Raw genomic sequence first — 18,308 nt, 5'->3', positions numbered from 1 at the left:
CCTCTTCCTCCACATTGTTTTACTTTTTTACTTATTACTCTCTTTTATCCCCCTCATTCCATTCACTCCATTCGGTGATCTCTTTTCTTGTCTTTTCCGATCTCTGATATCGTTGCTGTGCGTGCGATATCTAGACAAGAACATACTTCGCCATGGGTGCCACCAGTCCCGCTCTGTCGGCCCTGTCTGGCCCGACCTATGTCACAGCCCAGACCCTGATTCAACAGGTCGCCTATCTGTTGAGTGACAAGGTCTTCTCCTATTCTCCGGATTCTTTTGATCTCGATGCTGCCCTCCGTCAATGGTCTGCCGCTCAAGAGACTAACGCCAATGGCGAATCTCCCGCCGTCAACGTCATGGAGACTCGTCAAGGTGCCGGAAATATCGCCCTGGGCTACCTCTTCTCTCAGGACTTTGATCTGAAGAAGCGCCATGTTCCTCAGGGTATTGTGGCTTCCTCGGCCACCCTTCCCTTCATGCGCAATGCTCTAGAGCAATTGTCTCTCCTCTACTCCGTCGCCAGCCCTGTTGCCGCCCACGTCGCCGCTGTCGATTATGCTGGCGAGGAGGGTCTCGTTTCCGACTATGCTTCGGCCCTCTCTCTGGCTGAGGACCTCGGACTGGGTCTCGTTTCAAGTGGCTCGGCTCACGAGTCTCAGCACATGGCTCTGCTCACCACTCTGCTCTCCTCTGTCTTGCCTTCCATCCACATCTATGATGGTGTCCGCGTTGGCCATGAGACCACTCGCGTCATTGACGTGCTGGACAAGGATGGTCTGAACCGTACCTATGAGAACATCCGTAAGACCCTGGAGGATTCCCGCAACCGTCATCTCGATGCCCAGGGCAAGCTGCTTGACCTGCTTAAGGCACTGAACGGTGAGCTTGGAACCGATTACAGTGCTTTCGAGTACCATGGCCATGCTGAGCCTACTTCTGTCCTTGTCGTCTTCGGTACCATCGAGGCTACTCTGGCTGCCCAGGTTGCCCGTTCTCTGGCCAAGGATGGCGTTCACATTGGTGTCGTCAATGTCCGCGTCTACCGTCCTTTCGTCGAGGAGGAGTTCCTGCGTGTCCTGCCCAAGTCCGTCAAGACCGTTGGCATTCTGGGCCAGGTTGCCAATGACCAGGCTGTTCAGGAGGAGGGTGTTCACTCTTCTCTCTACGAGGATGTGCTTGCTGCTCTGACCTTCGCCACCGACCGTGAGCAGGCTCCCGCTTGTGTCGAGATCAAGTACCCTCGCTCTCAGAGCTGGGATCTCATTTCCACTGCTGCTGCCTTCCAGCGCATCTTCGAGAAGCCCATTCTCCCAATCAACAGCTCCACCAACGAGGCCGCTCCTCTGCAGCTGCTTGACCCCGCTACTGTTCAGGAGTACACCTTCTGGGATGTTGACAACTCTGTCTCAGCTGATGCTGCCGGTGTTCTCAGTGAGGCTCTTGCCGCTGATTCGGCAAGCAACGTCACTACCAGCAAAGTTCACGACAACCTTGTCCAGGGTGGTGCCGTCCGCATCGACATCCGCAAGAGTGCTAAGATCCTGGATGCTCCCTACGCTGTCACTTCTGCCGATGTGTCCTACATTGGAAACATCGCCCTCCTGAAGGACGTTGATGTTCTTGCATCGGTCAAGGACAACGCTAAGGTCATCATCAGCGCCCCTGGTGTTAAGGACGAGGACCTGGAGAAGAAGCTGCCCGCTACCTTCAGACAGGCTGTCGCCCAGCGTGGAATCTCTGTCTTCATTGTCGACCCTACTGCTCTTGAAGATGCTTCCCTCGAGGCCTTGATCCTGCAGGCTTCCTTCATTCGCGTCGCTCTGCCTGCCCAGGAGGGTGTCGCCACCAAGAAGCTGTCTGCCATCTCTGGCAACGGCGAGGCTCTCGAGAACGTAGTCAAGGACCTCGAGAAGGTGCTCCGCCAGATCGAGACCCCCGAAGCCTGGAAGGAGCCCGAGGGTGTCAGCGAGGCTCTTCAGCTCCCCAAGGACATCTCCGCCAACAGCTTTGTTCCATTTGACAAGGACGAGTCTGAGCCTCCCACCCTTCTCAAGGACTGGGAGACTGCTGCTCGTGGCCTGGCTTTCAAGGAGGCTTTCGGTACCCGCGATGCTCTCCGCCCCGACTTGGCCGCCAAGACCTTCACCGTCCACGTCCAGGAGAACCGCCGTCTCACCCCTGCCACCTATGACCGTAACATCTTCCACATTGAGTTCGATCTTGGTGACTCTGGTCTCAAGTACGACATTGGCGAGGCTCTTGGTATCCACGCTGAGAACGACCCCGTCGATGTTTCCAAGTTCATTGAGTTTTACGGCCTGAACCCGGATGCCGTCGTCGAGGTTCCCAGCCGCGAGGACCCCGCTGTCCTGGAGAACCGTACCGTCTATCAGGCTCTCGTCCAGAATGTCGACATCTTCGGTCGCCCTCCCAAGCGCTTCTACGAGGCTCTCGCCGAGTTTGCCTCGGACGACAAGGAGAAGCTCGACCTTCTCACTCTGGGTGGTCCCGACGGTGCCGTCGAGTTCAAGCGCCGTGCTGAGGTCGACACCATCACCTTCGCCGATATCCTGCTTGAGTACCCCTCGGCCCACCCCGATTTCCACGAGATCGTCCGCATCATCGGCCCTCTGAAGCGCCGCGAGTACTCCATCGCCTCGTGCCAGAAGGTGACCCCCAACTCCGTTGCTCTGATGATTGTCGCCGTCACCTGGACCGATCCCAACGGCCGCGACCGTTTCGGACAGGCTACCCGCTACCTCAGCAGCCTGAAGGTTGGCTCGCCCATCACCGTCAGCGTCAAGTCCAGTGTGATGAAGCTGCCCCCCCAAGTCGACCCAGCCCCTCATCATGGCCGGTCTGGGTACTGGTCTTGCCCCCTTCCGCGCCTTCGTCCAGCACCGCGCCCTCGAGAAGGCCCAGGGCAAGGAGATCGGTTCCGTCCTCCTGTACATGGGCTCTCGTCACCAGCGCGAGGAGTACTGCTACGGAGAGGAATGGGAGGCGTACCAGGCCGCCGGTGTCATCACTCTCCTTGGCGCCGCCTTCTCCCGTGACCAGCCCGAGAAGATCTATATTCAGGACCGCATGCGCCAGTCCCTGCCCGAGATCGTCCAGGCCTACATCCGCGAGGAAGGTGCTTTCTACCTTTGCGGTCCTACCTGGCCCGTTCCTGATGTCACTGCTGTTCTGGAGGAGGCTATTGCCACCGAGGCCAAGGCCAACGGCAAGAAGGTCGATACTCGCAAGGAGATTGAGAAGCTTAAGGATGAGGAGCGCTACGTCCTGGAGGTTTACTAGATGGATGTGGTGTGATATGATCTGATGATTGACGTGCATTTTCGTTTTTGTCGATTCCCCCAAGCTTTAGATTTTCTTGCCTAGCGCAATTACTGCCCATAGATTCAAAATGCATTGGCAAATTTCCATTCGAGTCAATTTTACATTGAATCCATTCTCTTTTCTATTGGGTTCTAACTTTTCAAAAGGTGCACTTGATAAACAGTGCCAGCTTCGTTGAATTTTGAGACGATTTCATTACGCTTGCAGCCGGGGATCCGTTGTGGCTGAGTGGCGCGCTCCTCATGTGTCGTGGAGTTGCCGATTAAGCTGAGAGTAGTACTATGCATGATGCGGCAGATTGTTCAGTCTTGACTAGGAGATTCCAGGCTGAAGCCGAACATGATGGGAAAGAGGAGGATACCCTTTTCTCTTCCAAAGCCCTCGACATACTCTCATCCCCTCAAAAGAAATTCGCCTACATGAGAAAAGGAGCCAGCTGGCGAAAGATGCTTCTCCGCCAGCCCCCCGTCTACGGAGGCGTTACCATCTTCAAAATGCACCATAATATGCGCGCCGACTCGTGTAGTAGTTATGAGGTTCGTTCTTTCTTCCTCCCTTTCCCAAAGAGAAACCTCAAAGAAAAGGACCTCTAACGAAAAGCAACAGGTCCAAGAGGAAACCCCCGAGGCCAATCAAGAAAATAAAGAATCAGATGACAATTATAATACCTTGAAAATGGGCCACTTCTTCACAGCCCTCATACACAATGAGGACATTTACTTCGGCGGCGGCGGCCACGCACGCATCTACTGGTCCGCCTATGTCCCACCCTACGATCCTGACCTCGATGGCTGGGCACGTGGCAGCTATCCACCGCAAAGCGGGTCGTACAGCAGAAAGGTAATAGAGAATTTTGCTAGAGAGATCGCGAGATCCGAGGTTGTCGTATTCTCGAGGTAGGTGACGCAATGCTGTGTTGATATGAACACGAGGCTGACTCAGGAGGAGAGTTTGCGCAAGGAAATTCTCGAGGCTGAAAGTGATGCTAGCGTATAGCTTCGCGGGACATGGTACTAAGGTTTATGAGCAGACACACCAGCAGAAGAGTCAACAGAGCTAGTTGCAAAAAGCGCAATCTGCGAGGTTTTAAGAAGGGATATTTTAAGAAGAAAGAATGTTCAGGCATGGTGGACAAGCACGAGGTGGGCTCGACGTCAGATATCTGGAGTTCAAGATTGCAATGAAGCGTCATCTTGCTCAATAGAAGAAAATGGCTTTCATGTTGCATTCAAAAAGCAAGGTTACCCCTGCGGTTTGTATAATTGGAATCGTTTAGTCTATGAATGAGATACATTATTTTATTGGCGTGTCGCATGTCGTTCAGGCCCTTGCCAATGGCCCATGTTTGGTCTTTCCGTAAGCACCGCTCATTTCCTTCCTCAACTCCAAAGCCTTACGATAAGGCGGAGCAGTCGGAGGCTGTACTGGCTGCAAGCTGACATGATCAGGAGGAAGGGCATATGATGCATCTGAATCCCAGGCAGACAGGTCGCCACAGGCAATGAATGAAGGAATCCATCGATTCTCCTCGGCAAATTTGTTGGACAGCTTTTGCCCAGGTGGCTGGTTTGATGTCTCGGATGGTTGCTGGAGATGGCGCACTTCCGTGGAGTGTGTTGACGAAGCATTGGGCCCATCGTTTGTCTCTGCTAGGACAGGCCGAGCCCTTGTATCTTGATCTAGATCGTCTTTTACTTCGAGGCCGACGTTGCCATCCTGCGAGACAGGCTTCGGGGTAGCGGCACCACCAAATAGAGGATTTTTCAATGCTGCCATTCCAGCGAGACCTTCATTGCTGACGGGTGGGATATAGCCTTCGCAGACGATGAATGCTTCCAAACTGCTGGCACGACTACTCCGAGGCTTGGAGACGCTGACTCGATCGAAAACAGTTCGCAATTGCGCATAAAGAAGATCGACATCACGGGCTCGGAAGATTTTAGCAACAAATTTGCCGCCAGGTCGAAGAACGCCCATGGCCAAATTGAGGGCTGCGTAGAGCAATTGGGACTGGATGTAGATGTCCAAATCGTGCAGACCAGTTACGTCGGGCGCACCGTCGGAGATAACCAGATCAACAGGATGAGGCTCTCTGATGGGTGCTGGAGGGTTTGATGGGGAGTCAGTGGAAGTAGAAGAAGATTCGTAAGCTTCAGGATCCAGAGCACGTAGGAGAAGAGGGATTGTGGAGGGATGGGTGATGTCAGCTTTGAGGGTGGTGATGCCTTCAAGCGGGGCCATCGGTTGCAAATCGATGGAGACAATCTTGACATTCTTGCGAGGTTTCAGTTCGGCATTTGGGTCGCTCTCTCCAAATTGAGGCTCCATGTCATTATCGCTTGGCTTGGTCGCATCGCCGCCCTCCTCCAAAGCCTGTCGGTCTCTTTGTTTCTTCTCGAGCCACGCCCGCCGGCCAAAGCTTTCGCCCTTGATCAGGACTCGACTCAGTACCTGACTCCAACTGCCTGGTGCAGCGCAAAGATCCACAACTCGTGTAACATTATCCGGGTTCTCGTGATCGAAGAGGTCGAATTGTTCGTCGATTTGAATGAGCTTGAACGCCGAGCGAGCGCGCCAATTCTGTTCCTTCGCCAGGCGATAGTAAGCATCGCGCTTATCCTTGGACGATTTGCCCATTTTGGAACCAAACAGAAGCCCTGTCTGTTTCTTTTTGTCTTTTTTTCCCAATGAAGTGGGATTTGCGATAGAATTGGCTGCGAAGGCGGGGAGCCGCCGCGATAAGATTTCCGGGCGGACTCTTTCTGCCGCTTTTTTTTCCTTCGCCGACGAGCTTTTCTTTCCTCTTCACCACGAACTCTCGAATTCCTCTCGAATTCCTCTCGAACAGGTCCTCACAGCCATTATGGGTGAAAAGCGAGGACGTGACACGAAAGGGCAGGCGCAGGAGTCCAAGAAGCGCAAGAAGGGAGGCAAAGCCGACCCTGCTTCCGACGATGGTTGGGATGGCCTCGCCGGTATTGAAGACCTCAACTGGAAGGAAGTAACTCTTCCCGATCGAATGGAAGATGCCGAAGGATTCTTTGGTCTAGAGGAAATTGACGGGGTTGATGTGATCAAAATTGAAGGTTCGGCAGGTGTGCAGTTCAAGGTGAGTAGCTCCAGTGACAGTTCTATCTTGCCTGCGCAATTCGCTGACTCTCATGATTTACTGGGAATAGGCCAAGTCGGGAAAACCCAGGAAGTCGATTTTGAAAGCACCGTCCTCCGACGATGACGGCGAGGAATGGTCCGGCTTCAGTGACGGGGAGTCCGAAAAGCCTGCTGCTCCAGCCGCTGATAAGCAGGAACCGAAGGACAAAAAAGCGAAGAACAAGAAGGACGCCACCAAGGGGGATAATAAGAAGGATTCTCAAGATTCCAACAAGAAGGATTCCAAGGAGCCAAACAAAAAGGAGAAGAAGAGCAAGGACAATAAAAAAGACGCCGAAAACAAGAAGGTTTCCCCCAAAGAACCTAATCTGAAGTCCAGTCTCTCCTTCGCAGCGCTTGAAGAGACAGAAGATGATGATGGCGTGGATGTATCAGAGTGGGAGAATCTTGGTCTGGCCCCCGAGATTCTTACCGGTCTCTCCAAGATGAAATTCGGTACACCCACTGCTGTGCAACAGTCTTGTATCCCGGCCATTCTCGACGGACATGATGTCGTTGGAAAGGCATCGACTGGTTCTGGAAAAACACTGGCCTTTGGTGTTCCGATTCTTGATCACTATCTTGGAAAGAGATCGAAGAAAGTGGAACGTGATGATAAAATCAGCTCTCCCCCCATAGCGCTCATTTTGTCACCTACACGTGAACTGGCACATCAATTGGCGAAGCATATCGGAGATCTGATCTCGAATTCCCCCGACACTGACGCGCGCATCGCTTTGTTAACTGGCGGTCTATCTATCCAAAAGCAGCAGCGCCAGCTTGCTAATGCCGACATTGTTATCGGTACACCTGGTCGTGTCTGGGAAATCCTCAGCAAGGGATCCGGATTGATTCGCAAGATGCAGAAGATTCAGTTCCTGGTTGTTGACGAAGCCGATCGCCTCCTCAGCGAGGGCCACTTCAAGGAAGTTGAAGAGATCCTCGTCGCTTTGGACAAGCCAGACCATGGGGCCTTGCCCGATATGGATGAGGAGGCTCAGGTCGAGGAGGAGCCTGCTTCACGACAGACTCTGGTCTTCTCGGCTACCTTCCATCGTGATTTGCAGCAGAAGCTTGCTGGAAAGAGCCGTTGGACTAGTGGTGATATGATGGATAACAATGAATCAATGGAGTATCTTCTCAAGAAGCTCAACTTCCGCGAAGAGAAGCCTAAGTTCATTGATCTCAATCCCACGAAACAGATGGCAGAACGTTTAAAGGAGGGAATCATCGAGTGCCCTGCAATGGAGAAGGATCTCTACCTTTACTCGCTCCTACTCTATCACCCCAAACACCGAACCCTTATTTTCACCAACTCTATCTCCGCCGTCCGACGCGTCACTCAGTTGCTACAGAACCTCCAACTTCCTGCTCTCGCTCTCCACTCTTCCATGATACAAAAGGCCCGACTGCGCTCTGTTGAACGCTTTTCTTCGCCAACGGCCGACCCCAGCTCTATTCTTGTCGCCACAGATGTCGCTGCTCGAGGTCTCGATATTAAGGGCATCGACTGCGTCGTCCATTACCACGCCCCACGAGCCGCCGATGCATACGTGCACCGATCCGGTCGTACCGCTCGTGCCGGTGCATCGGGCAAGAGTATTATCATTTGTTCGCCGGACGAAGTGGTTAGCGTGGCCCGCCTGGCTGCAAAGGTTCACCATAAAAGGACCGGCGAACTCAATGCGAAAAAGCTTCCACTGGAATCGCTCGATATCGATCGTCGTGTCGTCCAACGCGTCCGCCAACGCATAACTATTGCTCAGAAGATTACCGATGCTAACATCGCCAAAGAGAAGATCTCTTCCGAGGATAACTGGCTTCGCGCAGCTGCTGATGACCTTGGTGTTGAATACGACTCTGATGAATTTGACGAGTCGAAAGGAAAGGGTCGTGGTCGTGGAGGTGGCCGTCATCAGCGTGACAAGAAAAACAGCGAAACCACCAAGGGTGAACTGGCCGGGCTTCGTGCAGAGTTGAGAGAACAACTTTCGCAGAGGATTAATATCGGTGTGAGTGAGCGATACTTGACGGCTGGGCGGGTTGATATTGAGGCTCTCATCCGTGGCGAGGGCAACAGTTCGTTCCTGGGACACCTTGATCCTTTGAACTTCTAGATTAAGTTTTATTGTGAATACCACTTGTCATATAAAGTATTTGCTGTTCGAACGGGAGTTTTCATGCTGAGGATTTCAGCTACTGTTCACTTTCTTTTCTTTTCTTACTCATGGTATAAAATGTCTACCTTCCAATACAACTTTACTCAAGGAACCCCTTTTACGGGGCTCTCAGAAACCTGAATTTTATTTAGTAAACCTCAAAACTAGTTCCTTTCGTCCGGGTGTTTTTGTTATTTTGACTGAGTTTTATGCCGCCATAATATCGAGCTAGGTAGAGAGTCCAAGCTTGCTGATCAAACTATAATCCGCTGCTAGTTCTCTCCCGCCACGTGGGAATCTTAGAGGGTCCCATCTTATCTGTAATCGGCATGCCGAGATCGCCATCTCGGCAGGCATCCGAAGCGCCGCCGAAAGTCGGCCCTCTCAGCCCCACTGTTGGGTCCAACAGAAAAAAATTGAAGCAAAAAGAAAGACAGCTCCGATCATAATTGCCGATGATCTCATCTAGCGTGATTCTCCTTAAAAATCTCCGGCTAGCAGGTTGGCCGTTTGTCAAGATCACCATCCCCTCCTCAAAGTGGCATCACGCTATACTTCTCGACCTACACAAAACCGGAAGATCTTGATAACGGCAGTTGTTGGGCCGGGAATCCGCTTTACCGGCAGATAATCGTGCATTAGCTTTCGGCATTTGAACATTCGTCCCTCCTCGCATTCTACATCGAACATTTCTCAGGCTCTCGGATATCAAATCCATATACGACATCGGGTTTCACCAACATGTCTGGCCTCCAACAAGCAACCAGACGGCTTCTACGCCAGTCTATGACCAACAAATTCGGAGCACAATTCACACCATTCGGCTCAGTCGCACAACTTCACCAACAAGGGCCTTCACGCTCAGCCGTAGTCCACGAGCAAGCACTCCCGCAATCCCAAACACCATCTGTCGAAGCACCATCATTCCTCTCTCGAACCCAACAACAACAGCCCTCACCAAAAGAAAAGTCCCGCAACCTCGACAAGATAATCTCACAAATCCCCCCTCGTCCAAACCCTCCGCGCCTCCCACAAATCCTACAAAGAATCTCGCCCCCACCTCGCCATCCCACCCGCTATCAGACAGCACCATTTCGTCGGCGGCTCTCTAACCGGACAGGGCAAACTCGCCCTGGCACCGTACATGTGGACATCATCCCAAAAGAGCAAGAGCGAATCCACCAGCAACGGAAACAGCAAAACCAGCAGCGTTGTGTCAGTCTTCCACATCGGCCGTGATCTCTGCGGTCATCCGGGCTTCGTCCACGGCGGTCTTTTATCTGTACTTTTCGACGAGGTCTTTGCGCGATGTGTCTCCGCTGCATTTCCCAGTGGTCTCGGTATGACGGCTAATCTTAATGTGGATTTTCGGAAACCTGCGCTGCCGGATCGTTTGTATGTTTTGCAGGTGGAGACTACTAAGGTTGAGGGTCGAAAGGCTTGGGTGCAGGGTCGTATGACTTATCTTCCTGTGCATCTACCTGTTCCGTGTGATTCGGTGGAACCTATTGTTTCTGACTCGGCCCTCCTCAGAGAAGATGCTGAGGGGTCGGTTATGGTTGCCGAGGCGAAGGCGTTGTTCATTGAGCCCAAGTTTGCTGATGTGAGTATTATCTTTCCTTCTTGAGGGACTCCGGGGTCCTTTTTGAGACGCAGGAATGATCGTTGCTAATGATTTTTCTCTTGCTTAGTCCATGGTCTCGGTTTATCGCACATGAAAATAAATTCTGTGTAGGATGCTGGAGTTGAAACCTTGGAATATTATAGACTATATAGATATCTTAATTTTTAACGAACTTTCCACGAGTCGCTTATTTGCCTACGTTGCTTCCAAGGTTTGCAATATGTTCAGATTTGAACCCAACTTTGAGATCGCAAAAGCCTAAGAGTATTTCTAAGAAAATTTCTTACTGACAAAGGAAGCCTACTAACTACCTGAGTGGGCACTTTTGAACCTAGCTGTAAGATCCCTACGTTCACTGGCCTGGAAGGTCATACAAATACCAGCTTCAATGGAAGAAGCTGTTCTCAGGAAACATAGCGTTGTCTAAGACCTACTGGTAGATACTATAGTCAATCGACGAGTTGAAGGAGAAGAGGATGCGATCTACAGTCAAAATGTCGATAGAAAGGGTTACCATTACTATCTAAGATCACCATGAAAAAGAAGACTCCGCCGCAACGCCCCATATCCCAGACAACAAAGATAAAGAGAGAAAAGAAAAAAAAAAAAGCCCGGCCGAAAACTTGGGAATGGGGAGATGGGGTGCAAAGCAAGTCAGGTCATCGAGTCATTAAAAAGCGTTCCCTGTTTCTGGTTGTTCAGAAGACGGGTGTGAAATCGTTGGACTAGCCAGGTTGGTTGGGGTCGGTTATCCGGGGTAAAAATCAAAATTGGAGTGTTGCGCCGGATTCTGAGTTGTGTGCTGATTGTTTGATGACATTTTCTGTCTTTTTCTAGGACAGATGGAATGCTCCTTGTCCTTCTTTGATGGCGACGGATAGTCGTGCACCGAGGGCATCCAGGGTGCTGTAGTCGGGTAGCTTGAGGTAGTTCACACAGGTCATGACGCTAGGGAGGTAATCGTCCGGAGTATAGGGCGGTTCACTGGGGCGGCACACCACAGTGAAGATGGGGGTAAGACTTTTGAAACCTGGTAAATTGACATTAGATAAGGTTGAGAGAAAGCTGGCGCAGAAGTTGTGACTTACCGCCAATTGGAAGCTTCGGGCTTCCCGTAACAAACTGAAGGAAATCGCGACGCTGCTGCTTGTCTAGTTCACTCATTGTTTGAAGCAGATTGCGCACACTCTTGCTGTCCATGTTAAATCCATGGTCTGCTTTGATGGAGTCCATGAGAGTCTCAATGGACCAGTCTTCCTCGGCCTGGCCAAAGAGCATGACGAGTTCAGTAGGGGTGAAGGCTCGAAGGGAGGTGTAGGGGAAACACGAGTGAGAATCCAGATCGGAAGGCATCCACCTGGCGTCTGACGCCACTGCCCAGAGTCATGTCAATGACTCGCTCGATGTATTGATCAACATTGTCAATATCCAATGAAACATCACCGCCATTGGGAACAAGCTCAATTGACGGATAACCGGGCAGGGTGAAGTCCAAGCTTAAGTCATCGACGCGAACACCATCGACTTGGATGTTTTGAATGGCATCGGCCTTCTCTTGTTCCGATAAGGTCTTGTTCTTTCGGATGTTCTTCTTTGCCTTGACAAATTGCTTGAGCATGAACAAGGACTTAGCTAGATCTTCATCCACTGCTTTCACGGTTCCCAGGGATGGGGCAACAGAGGACAGAGTATCGGCAATACGGAAGAAAGCTGGGTTGAAAGATATATCAATGATTCGGGAGTCGAGCATGGAACGTGCAACGAATTTGCCGAGAATCTTGAATATGTTCAACTGCTTCTTGCCGGAGTCTTGAGATGCCTGCTCTTCACTCATTGGGCATGGGAATAGACCACGCTTGCCAAAGGCATATTCGGGAATAGCGGAGTGACCATCAGTTTCACGCCAAATCTTGAGCTTCTTCTTCGAGAACTCCTTGGAGACGGTTGAGTAGAACTCGAGTGTAGGTCCCAATCCAGTTCCAACCTCTTCAAAATACTCGACCTCAAGGACACTCGGGGAGGAGCCGTAGAGTTCCATGACCTTCATAGCTGAATCCAAAATACGTGCCCGGGAGATTCGAACCTTTTGACGTTGCAAGCGACCGAGGAATGGTTGGTTATCACGACGCATGTCTCGTCGACTATCTTCGGTGCTCTGGGAGTTGTGCCATCTCATCATGGCGCGAGAATATCCGAACGCAGTCGACTGAAGGAAGAGATGCCTGGTCTCGAACGGGAACAGGAAAGAGAACAGTCGAGCTAAGTCTTCGCTCCAGCTTGGAAGACAGCTACTAGCCACAATCAATGGCTCCTCGAGCTGTCGGTTCACCTTGGCAGTGAGCTTGGTGTTAATGAACTGAGCCAGTGGCTCGGGGGTGATGTTGACAGGATCCCTAGTCTCTGTCAAAATATCATCGATTGTTGAGTTCATTTCATGCAAGACCCGAAGGAATCGAAGAATAGAGGCGGTGGTAGCATCCTTATCCAGAGAAGCTGGAATTTCAAGGCTGTCGCCAGATGAAGATTCCTCCTGTCCAGCGGTGGCAAGTGTCGACGGCTCAGCTGGCGGAGGTCCTGGAACACGTTTGAACGTCACTGTGTGGATTGCAGTCCAAACATTCTTGGCGTGGGACTCCTCTATGTGCTCACGGTTGTGGTGGACAGCACGATATACGGTGGTGTCGCTAGGAACAACTTTTCCATCCACGAAGAACTCGAGGTGCCAGTCCTGTGGTATCGATGCCATGGCAGCGGCATATGATTGGAACGGGCGCCCGGCAGTTGACAAAGGCTGGTGGCGTGTATTGTTTGACGAGGCTGTACTTGGTAACGACGAGGAAGGCTTGGACGCCGGTGTAGACTGAGACGGTGTGCCGATCCGTGTGCCGTCTTCTTTGCGTGCGGTGACTTTGCCAGAAGATCCGACTTCCATGTTGACAGCGGTTGGGTCGTGGACATTGTCATCCTCAAGATCATCATCTAGGTCATCAACTATTGCATTGAGCTCCTCGTCTTCATCCCCATCGTCCACGTCCTCGTCCTCGTCGCTCAGTTGCCTCTCATCGGCACATTCTAGTGGTTCGTCGTCATGCTCGTCGTCTTCCTCTTGGAAATGCATGTGGCGGCCGTGATCGCCCGGAGTTGTTCGTTCCTGGTCTTCGTCGGCAGACTCGTTGATATTGGTTTGGCCTTCAGTGCGGGCCAGTGGACTACCAGAGTGCGGGGCAGTCAACTGATCCCGAAGACGCGCAGCTTGAGAAATCTGGGACAGGATAGTGTCACGGGCACGAGAGTGACGAGGGCGTTCCGATATGGCGATCTTTGGCTGGAGGAAGTCATCAAGGGACTTGAATGTAGCTATGGCATGAATAGAGACCATAATATTTCGGTAGTGGCGAGGAACGTCAGATCCCTCTTCTGCGACCAGCTTAAGTCGGAGCTGCTTGCCGAGCATGTATGTAGCATTGCTGCGGGTGTTCTCGAGCGAATTGTGACTGACGGTTAGAACTTCGAAATGCTCTGTTCGGCTGAGCAAATCCTGGAGCTTTCGAATCAAAACACTGAAAGGGGTTACGGCCGTGCTCTGGCTCTGGGCCTTTTCGGAAATTGTGGCCCCCATGAAAGCTTGCAAGAAGGCGGACCGCGCGATGCGGATGTTAGGAGCTATTCACAGTCAGTAAGTCAGTCACTTCAGCCATGAGTCGAGGACTAAAGCCTACCTTTGGAATCACCAAGAACCTCTAGGAAAACTTCGATGATGCCAGAATTCAGAAGCTCCGAGCTGGTAATACTTTCTAGTGCATCCCCGTCAAAGTAAGTCGCGAGACGTTTGAAAAGCGCAAGGCCATCATCGCCCTGGGTAGCATAGGATTCCCGGATTTGGCTTGCTAGAGATCGCAGTTCAGTCAGGATACGGAGAGCTTCGGTGCGAACTTTAGCGCCCTGGCCTTCTTCGTAAACCTTTAAGAACGCATTTGCGTCACGGATGACAAGATCATGAAGAGCATTTTCAATCTTAGCCAACGACTGCCGGCCAGAGACTGAGGAGTCTTCTGAATCCGAGTCTTCTTCGTTGTCATCTTCAGCATCGTCATCGTAATCATCGCCATCGTCTTCGGAGTCCTCATCTTTCTTGCTGCCGCTCCCACCGCCGTTGTCGGCATCCATGTCAACATCGGTGGAGTTCTCGGTTGCTTTTTTCTTGGCCTCTTCGGCCTTTTCGCCATCGGGAGAGAGAGGTGCCTCGGAAAGCTTCACTATTTCCGAGATAACACCTTCACGATGGAATTGATGCTGATAGACGTGTTCCAGTCGCTCAAACAACAGTTCTGAGCAGCGTAGAGCGAGAGAAACGAGGGAGGGGTGGTCTTTCTGGGAGAGAATCGATGCCAGGAATGAGGCATATGGGACGGTCCGCAAGGCATCCTCAATCAAAATGGGCTCCAAAATGTGTAGCATTTTAAGTTGCGCAATGAGAACCTTTTGGCGAACATGGAGGTTGACCGTGCTCGAGAAGGCATCGGTCAATGTCGGGAAGAGGATGGTGGCAAACCGCTTGAGCTCCGACTTGCAGTCATCCAGCAATGCACGTCGCTCCTCGGCCGACTCCTTGGATTTGGACGACTTCAGGCCGATTGACATATTGCTATCAAAGTAAGAACTGAGGATGCTGTCTGTCCGGGTGGCCTCGCGACTAGGAACGCCTGGCAGGAGTTCGCAAATGACATTGAGAGTTTCGAAGACTTGCTCGCGGGGCCGATGGATCAAGGCCTGCATAACCAAGACGCTATCCATCTTGACAGCCGTGTTGTCGGTGTCTTCGGGAGGCGAGACTCCTGTCAAGATCTGATATAGCGTATCCACAACATTCATTTTGAGCAACTCGATCGACAAGCGCGGACTAGCCTTCGCCGTGATTGCAAGGACTCGAAGAAATTGGGTATGGATGTGTGGGCCGATCAGGTTTGTGGTACCAGGGAGCAGAAGCCGGAGAATAGCCTTGAGCATTGCCGGCTCGATGAGCTCTTCTAGATTCTCGGACCGGTACTTGTAACTCTCGACAATACGGGAAACACATAGGCAGCCCTGCTCGACCACCTTGGGGTCATTGCTAGAAAGGACGTTCAGTAGAGTGGGCATTACGTCCCGCACGACGGGGAATGAATCAAGAGGCAGGTTGCGGCAGCAGTTGGCAGCAGTAGTAACAGCAGTTCGCTGTGTGCTTGTTGGGAAGAACTCCAGGTAGGTTAAGCATGCCGTCAAGCCACCTTCACGCACGATCGAGGCAGGGAAGTCCACTGATATCTTTGCGAGTGTCTATGGTTTTTCTGTTAGTGTGCTGTCTACCAGGCAGGGTTCGGGATCTAACTAACACTCAAAGCTTGCTCGGCAAGATCGATGAACTGGATATCCAGGAGCTTCTGGCACAGGATCGGCACGGCGCCACCATACACAACATTAGCCACAGAGCCCCGGAGGGCTTCCATCAGGTTGGCAAGACAACGGCAAGCAAGCAGCATTATTTCGGGGTTTTCCTCGCCGAACTGATTTGGTTGCATTAACGTAACCAGCTCCTTGACGTATGGATCAGGGGAGAATTGTCCTGATAGGTTGTCTTCGTTGGAGACGAGTAAAAGATCTGACAGCTCCTGTAAAGCGATTAATTGGAGCGAAGGAGAATCCTTTGCTCTCAGGTTACAGAGAATATCTCGTAGTCGCGAGGACATGCCAGACATCATTCCACTGAGGGCACGCAGTGTACTTTGTAGACCCATTGGTCCCCGACCTCCAAAAAGACTGCTACTGAACGGATCCAAATCTTCATCGTCGAAGGCCGAGTGATTTGTACCGTCATTGCTATCACGTTCTGGTGACTCGTCTCTTTCTTCCTTTTCCTCGTGTTCTTCCAGATCCTCCTCCGCATCCCGTGTTAGGACATCAGGATTTGTCTTTGTCTGACGTTTCTTCTGTTGGCGTCGTGGGGGCGGAGATTGTGTTGTCGCAATTCGATCTAATCGCCCGATCGGCATCTGTTAGCCTTGATCCTCTAGTGTCTCGGATATGTTTGCGTGAGAGAAACATCACTTACCATTGCGGCTGGATCTCCGCCGGGCGGGGGCGGAGATGTCGTGGACTTCGATTCCTCCGACGGTCGAGAAGATGGTCTATGGGGGAGCAATTTAATCAGTAACTTGATTGTGCAGGGGTTATCCAACGATCCAACCATCCAGAGCTACGCACCCTGGTTGTGACATGTTTGGACGGCTTCGGGCAACACGGCGAGTACCAGCAGCAGGGCCAGCAGATGTAGCTGTGCTGGGAGCTACAGTTCGTTGTCGTTTCGATCGACGGGGAGGGGACGGGGCCGTGGGTTGATTCGGGGTGTCCGAATGTCGGTCCCGGCGAATCGAGGCCTTGCGTTTGAGGGAAGCCGAACCAGCGGCGGAATTCGAAGCGACACCGATGTCAGCGGGCGGAGGAGGAGGAGGGTCTGTAGCAAGTCTCGCCGAGGAGCGAGTGGTTCTGCGTGACATGAGTAACTGTTTGTGGGTTTTGCTTTTTTGCTTCTTTTTTGATGTCAGGAGTACGCGGAGAAGAGGTCTCAGTTGCGTAACCTCCCAGATGACGGGAGTTTGGTAAGAGGGGAAGGAACGAGTAGTCAAAGGGTGAGCTTGACAATGTGAGGAGACCAGCACTCCCCCGCGTTCTTAGCACATAGAGCGGAGAAGCGATCTGAGAGCAGCGAACGGAGGAAGCAAGGAAGCATCCACCCAGCAAGCACTCTTCTCAGATTCACGTGTGGGCACCCGGAGGCTCGGGCAAGGGCAAGGATATGAAGCTTTCAAAGGCGAAGGAAACAAGTGGGTAGATACCTCAGGGCCGAAGAGGCGGCAGAAGCTCCTGCGGTGGAGACGGAATAATCCTCGAGGGGGTCCTGACGGTTGTTGGAGGGCCTTTGCCTGGCCATAAGTTACCGGGTCGGAGAGATTCGATTAGGCTTGGGGGAACACCGTTTCAGCCGCCATCCGTACACCGGGTCCAGAGCCGAGAGGTTGACCGGGGGAGGAAAGAGAGAGAGAAAGAGGTGAGTCAAGTAGTTAATTCGGGTAGGTTGGGTCAGAAAGGCGATGATGCGGCAAAGCTATAATCAAGAAGCAAGCGAAGTGAAAAGGAGAAATAAAATATGAATAGGATTGGAAGGCGGAAATGGATGGAAGAGAGTGGATGGGAGATGATGGAAGATGGTGGGGGGAAGGGAAGTTGTGACGAGTGGAATGGATTCGGTGGAGAGGGAGAGGGAGAGGCGGAGGTGCAACATTCGATGATGAGATAAGACTGCCTTAGCATTACCCCCGGTCGGATTGCCATGTCGCCCGTTGGGCATGAAGTAGGGTCGTCCCGGATAGTAGTATAACTAGTTGGTAATTGAATGACTAAGGGTTCCAAGGTTCCCTTGAGGCCTACCTTACGTATCCTACACTAGAATAGTGTTCTCGTTCTAGGTATGTGGCTATACTTCTACATCCTGAGGTGGCGATGCTAGTACTACACAGTCTCTCTCTATACTATACCTAGGTACTCTATAGTAGAGCAATAGAATCACCTAACTAGTTAACTTCTCATCGGGCACACAGTACTCCGTACTGCTGACTATACTTTGCTATAGCTGTAACTATCACCAAGTCTAGCTTATACTCATACAATATCCACTTAGTTACCCCGAGGCAATACCCGCCGCCATCGCAATCGCCGTCACCGGAACTCCCATCAAAGAGCCTCGATTGACTCACCGAACCCCCTTATTAATCACGAATATCTTCCTACAAATCTATCCCTTCAATATCCCACCGATCAAACATCCAAACATTCCAATTTCTCTCTAACCCTTCCCCTAATTCCTATTAACCAGTCGCAATCCGGCACATTCTCTTCCGCCTCCCCGTTTGCCCCCTCCGACTTTTCTCGTCCCCCACTTCCCCAAGCCCTCTCCTCTTCCCCTCTCCACCTTCTAAGAACCACTCTATCGCCCTCTC

At 51.8% G+C, this 18,308-nt stretch overlaps 6 protein-coding genes across 6 annotated transcripts; 4 read left to right on the top strand and 2 right to left on the bottom strand.

Annotated features, from left to right (window-relative positions):
* Nucleotides 1–152: 152 nt before the first annotated feature.
* N7481_005974 (sulfite reductase subunit alpha) lies at nt 153–3,300 on the top strand (the record flags this gene model as incomplete). Its single annotated transcript, XM_057265193.1, has 2 exons — nt 153–2,810; nt 2,842–3,300. The coding sequence occupies 2 exons, from the start codon at nt 153–155 to the stop codon at nt 3,298–3,300; spliced, it is 3,117 nt and encodes a 1,038-aa protein (XP_057122913.1).
* Nucleotides 3,301–4,017: 717 nt separating this feature from the next.
* N7481_005973 (uncharacterized protein) lies at nt 4,018–4,338 on the top strand (the record flags this gene model as incomplete). The annotated part of the gene is made up of 2 exons (XM_057265192.1): nt 4,018–4,238; nt 4,275–4,338. 2 exons carry the CDS (start codon nt 4,018–4,020, stop codon nt 4,336–4,338), a joined length of 285 nt encoding a protein of 94 aa, XP_057122912.1.
* A 324-nt stretch (nt 4,339–4,662) lies between these two features.
* On the bottom strand, nt 4,663–5,979 carry N7481_005972 (tRNA methyltransferase TRM7; the record flags this gene model as incomplete). The annotated part of the gene is made up of 1 exon (XM_057265191.1): nt 4,663–5,979. The coding sequence occupies one exon, from the start codon at nt 5,977–5,979 to the stop codon at nt 4,663–4,665; it is 1,317 nt and encodes a 438-aa protein (XP_057122911.1).
* Nucleotides 5,980–6,205: 226 nt separating this feature from the next.
* mak5 (ATP-dependent RNA helicase MAK5) lies at nt 6,206–8,609 on the top strand (the record flags this gene model as incomplete). The annotated part of the gene is made up of 2 exons (XM_057265190.1): nt 6,206–6,451; nt 6,522–8,609. 2 exons carry the CDS (start codon nt 6,206–6,208, stop codon nt 8,607–8,609), a joined length of 2,334 nt encoding a protein of 777 aa, XP_057122910.1.
* A 783-nt stretch (nt 8,610–9,392) lies between these two features.
* Nucleotides 9,393–10,369, top strand: N7481_005970 (PaaI family thioesterase; the record flags this gene model as incomplete). The annotated part of the gene is made up of 3 exons (XM_057265189.1): nt 9,393–9,660; nt 9,698–10,254; nt 10,343–10,369. The coding sequence occupies 3 exons, from the start codon at nt 9,393–9,395 to the stop codon at nt 10,367–10,369; spliced, it is 852 nt and encodes a 283-aa protein (XP_057122909.1).
* Nucleotides 10,370–11,108: 739 nt separating this feature from the next.
* On the bottom strand, nt 11,109–16,808 carry N7481_005969 (HECT-type E3 ubiquitin transferase UFD4; the record flags this gene model as incomplete). The annotated part of the gene is made up of 7 exons (XM_057265188.1): nt 11,109–11,305; nt 11,364–11,538; nt 11,603–13,938; nt 13,995–15,591; nt 15,648–16,285; nt 16,364–16,439; nt 16,512–16,808. 7 exons carry the CDS (start codon nt 16,806–16,808, stop codon nt 11,109–11,111), a joined length of 5,316 nt encoding a protein of 1,771 aa, XP_057122908.1.
* Nucleotides 16,809–18,308: the final 1,500 nt, after the last annotated feature.

Source organism: Penicillium waksmanii (genome assembly GCF_028829765.1).
Source record: "Penicillium waksmanii strain IBT 27052 chromosome Unknown utg000005l:1.0-5232799.0:1.0-5237142.0, whole genome shotgun sequence".
In the NCBI taxonomy this organism is placed as follows: domain Eukaryota; kingdom Fungi; phylum Ascomycota; class Eurotiomycetes; order Eurotiales; family Aspergillaceae; genus Penicillium; species Penicillium waksmanii.
The sequence above is the reverse complement of the archived record's forward strand: the minus strand, read 5'-3'. Positions and strand labels throughout refer to the sequence as shown.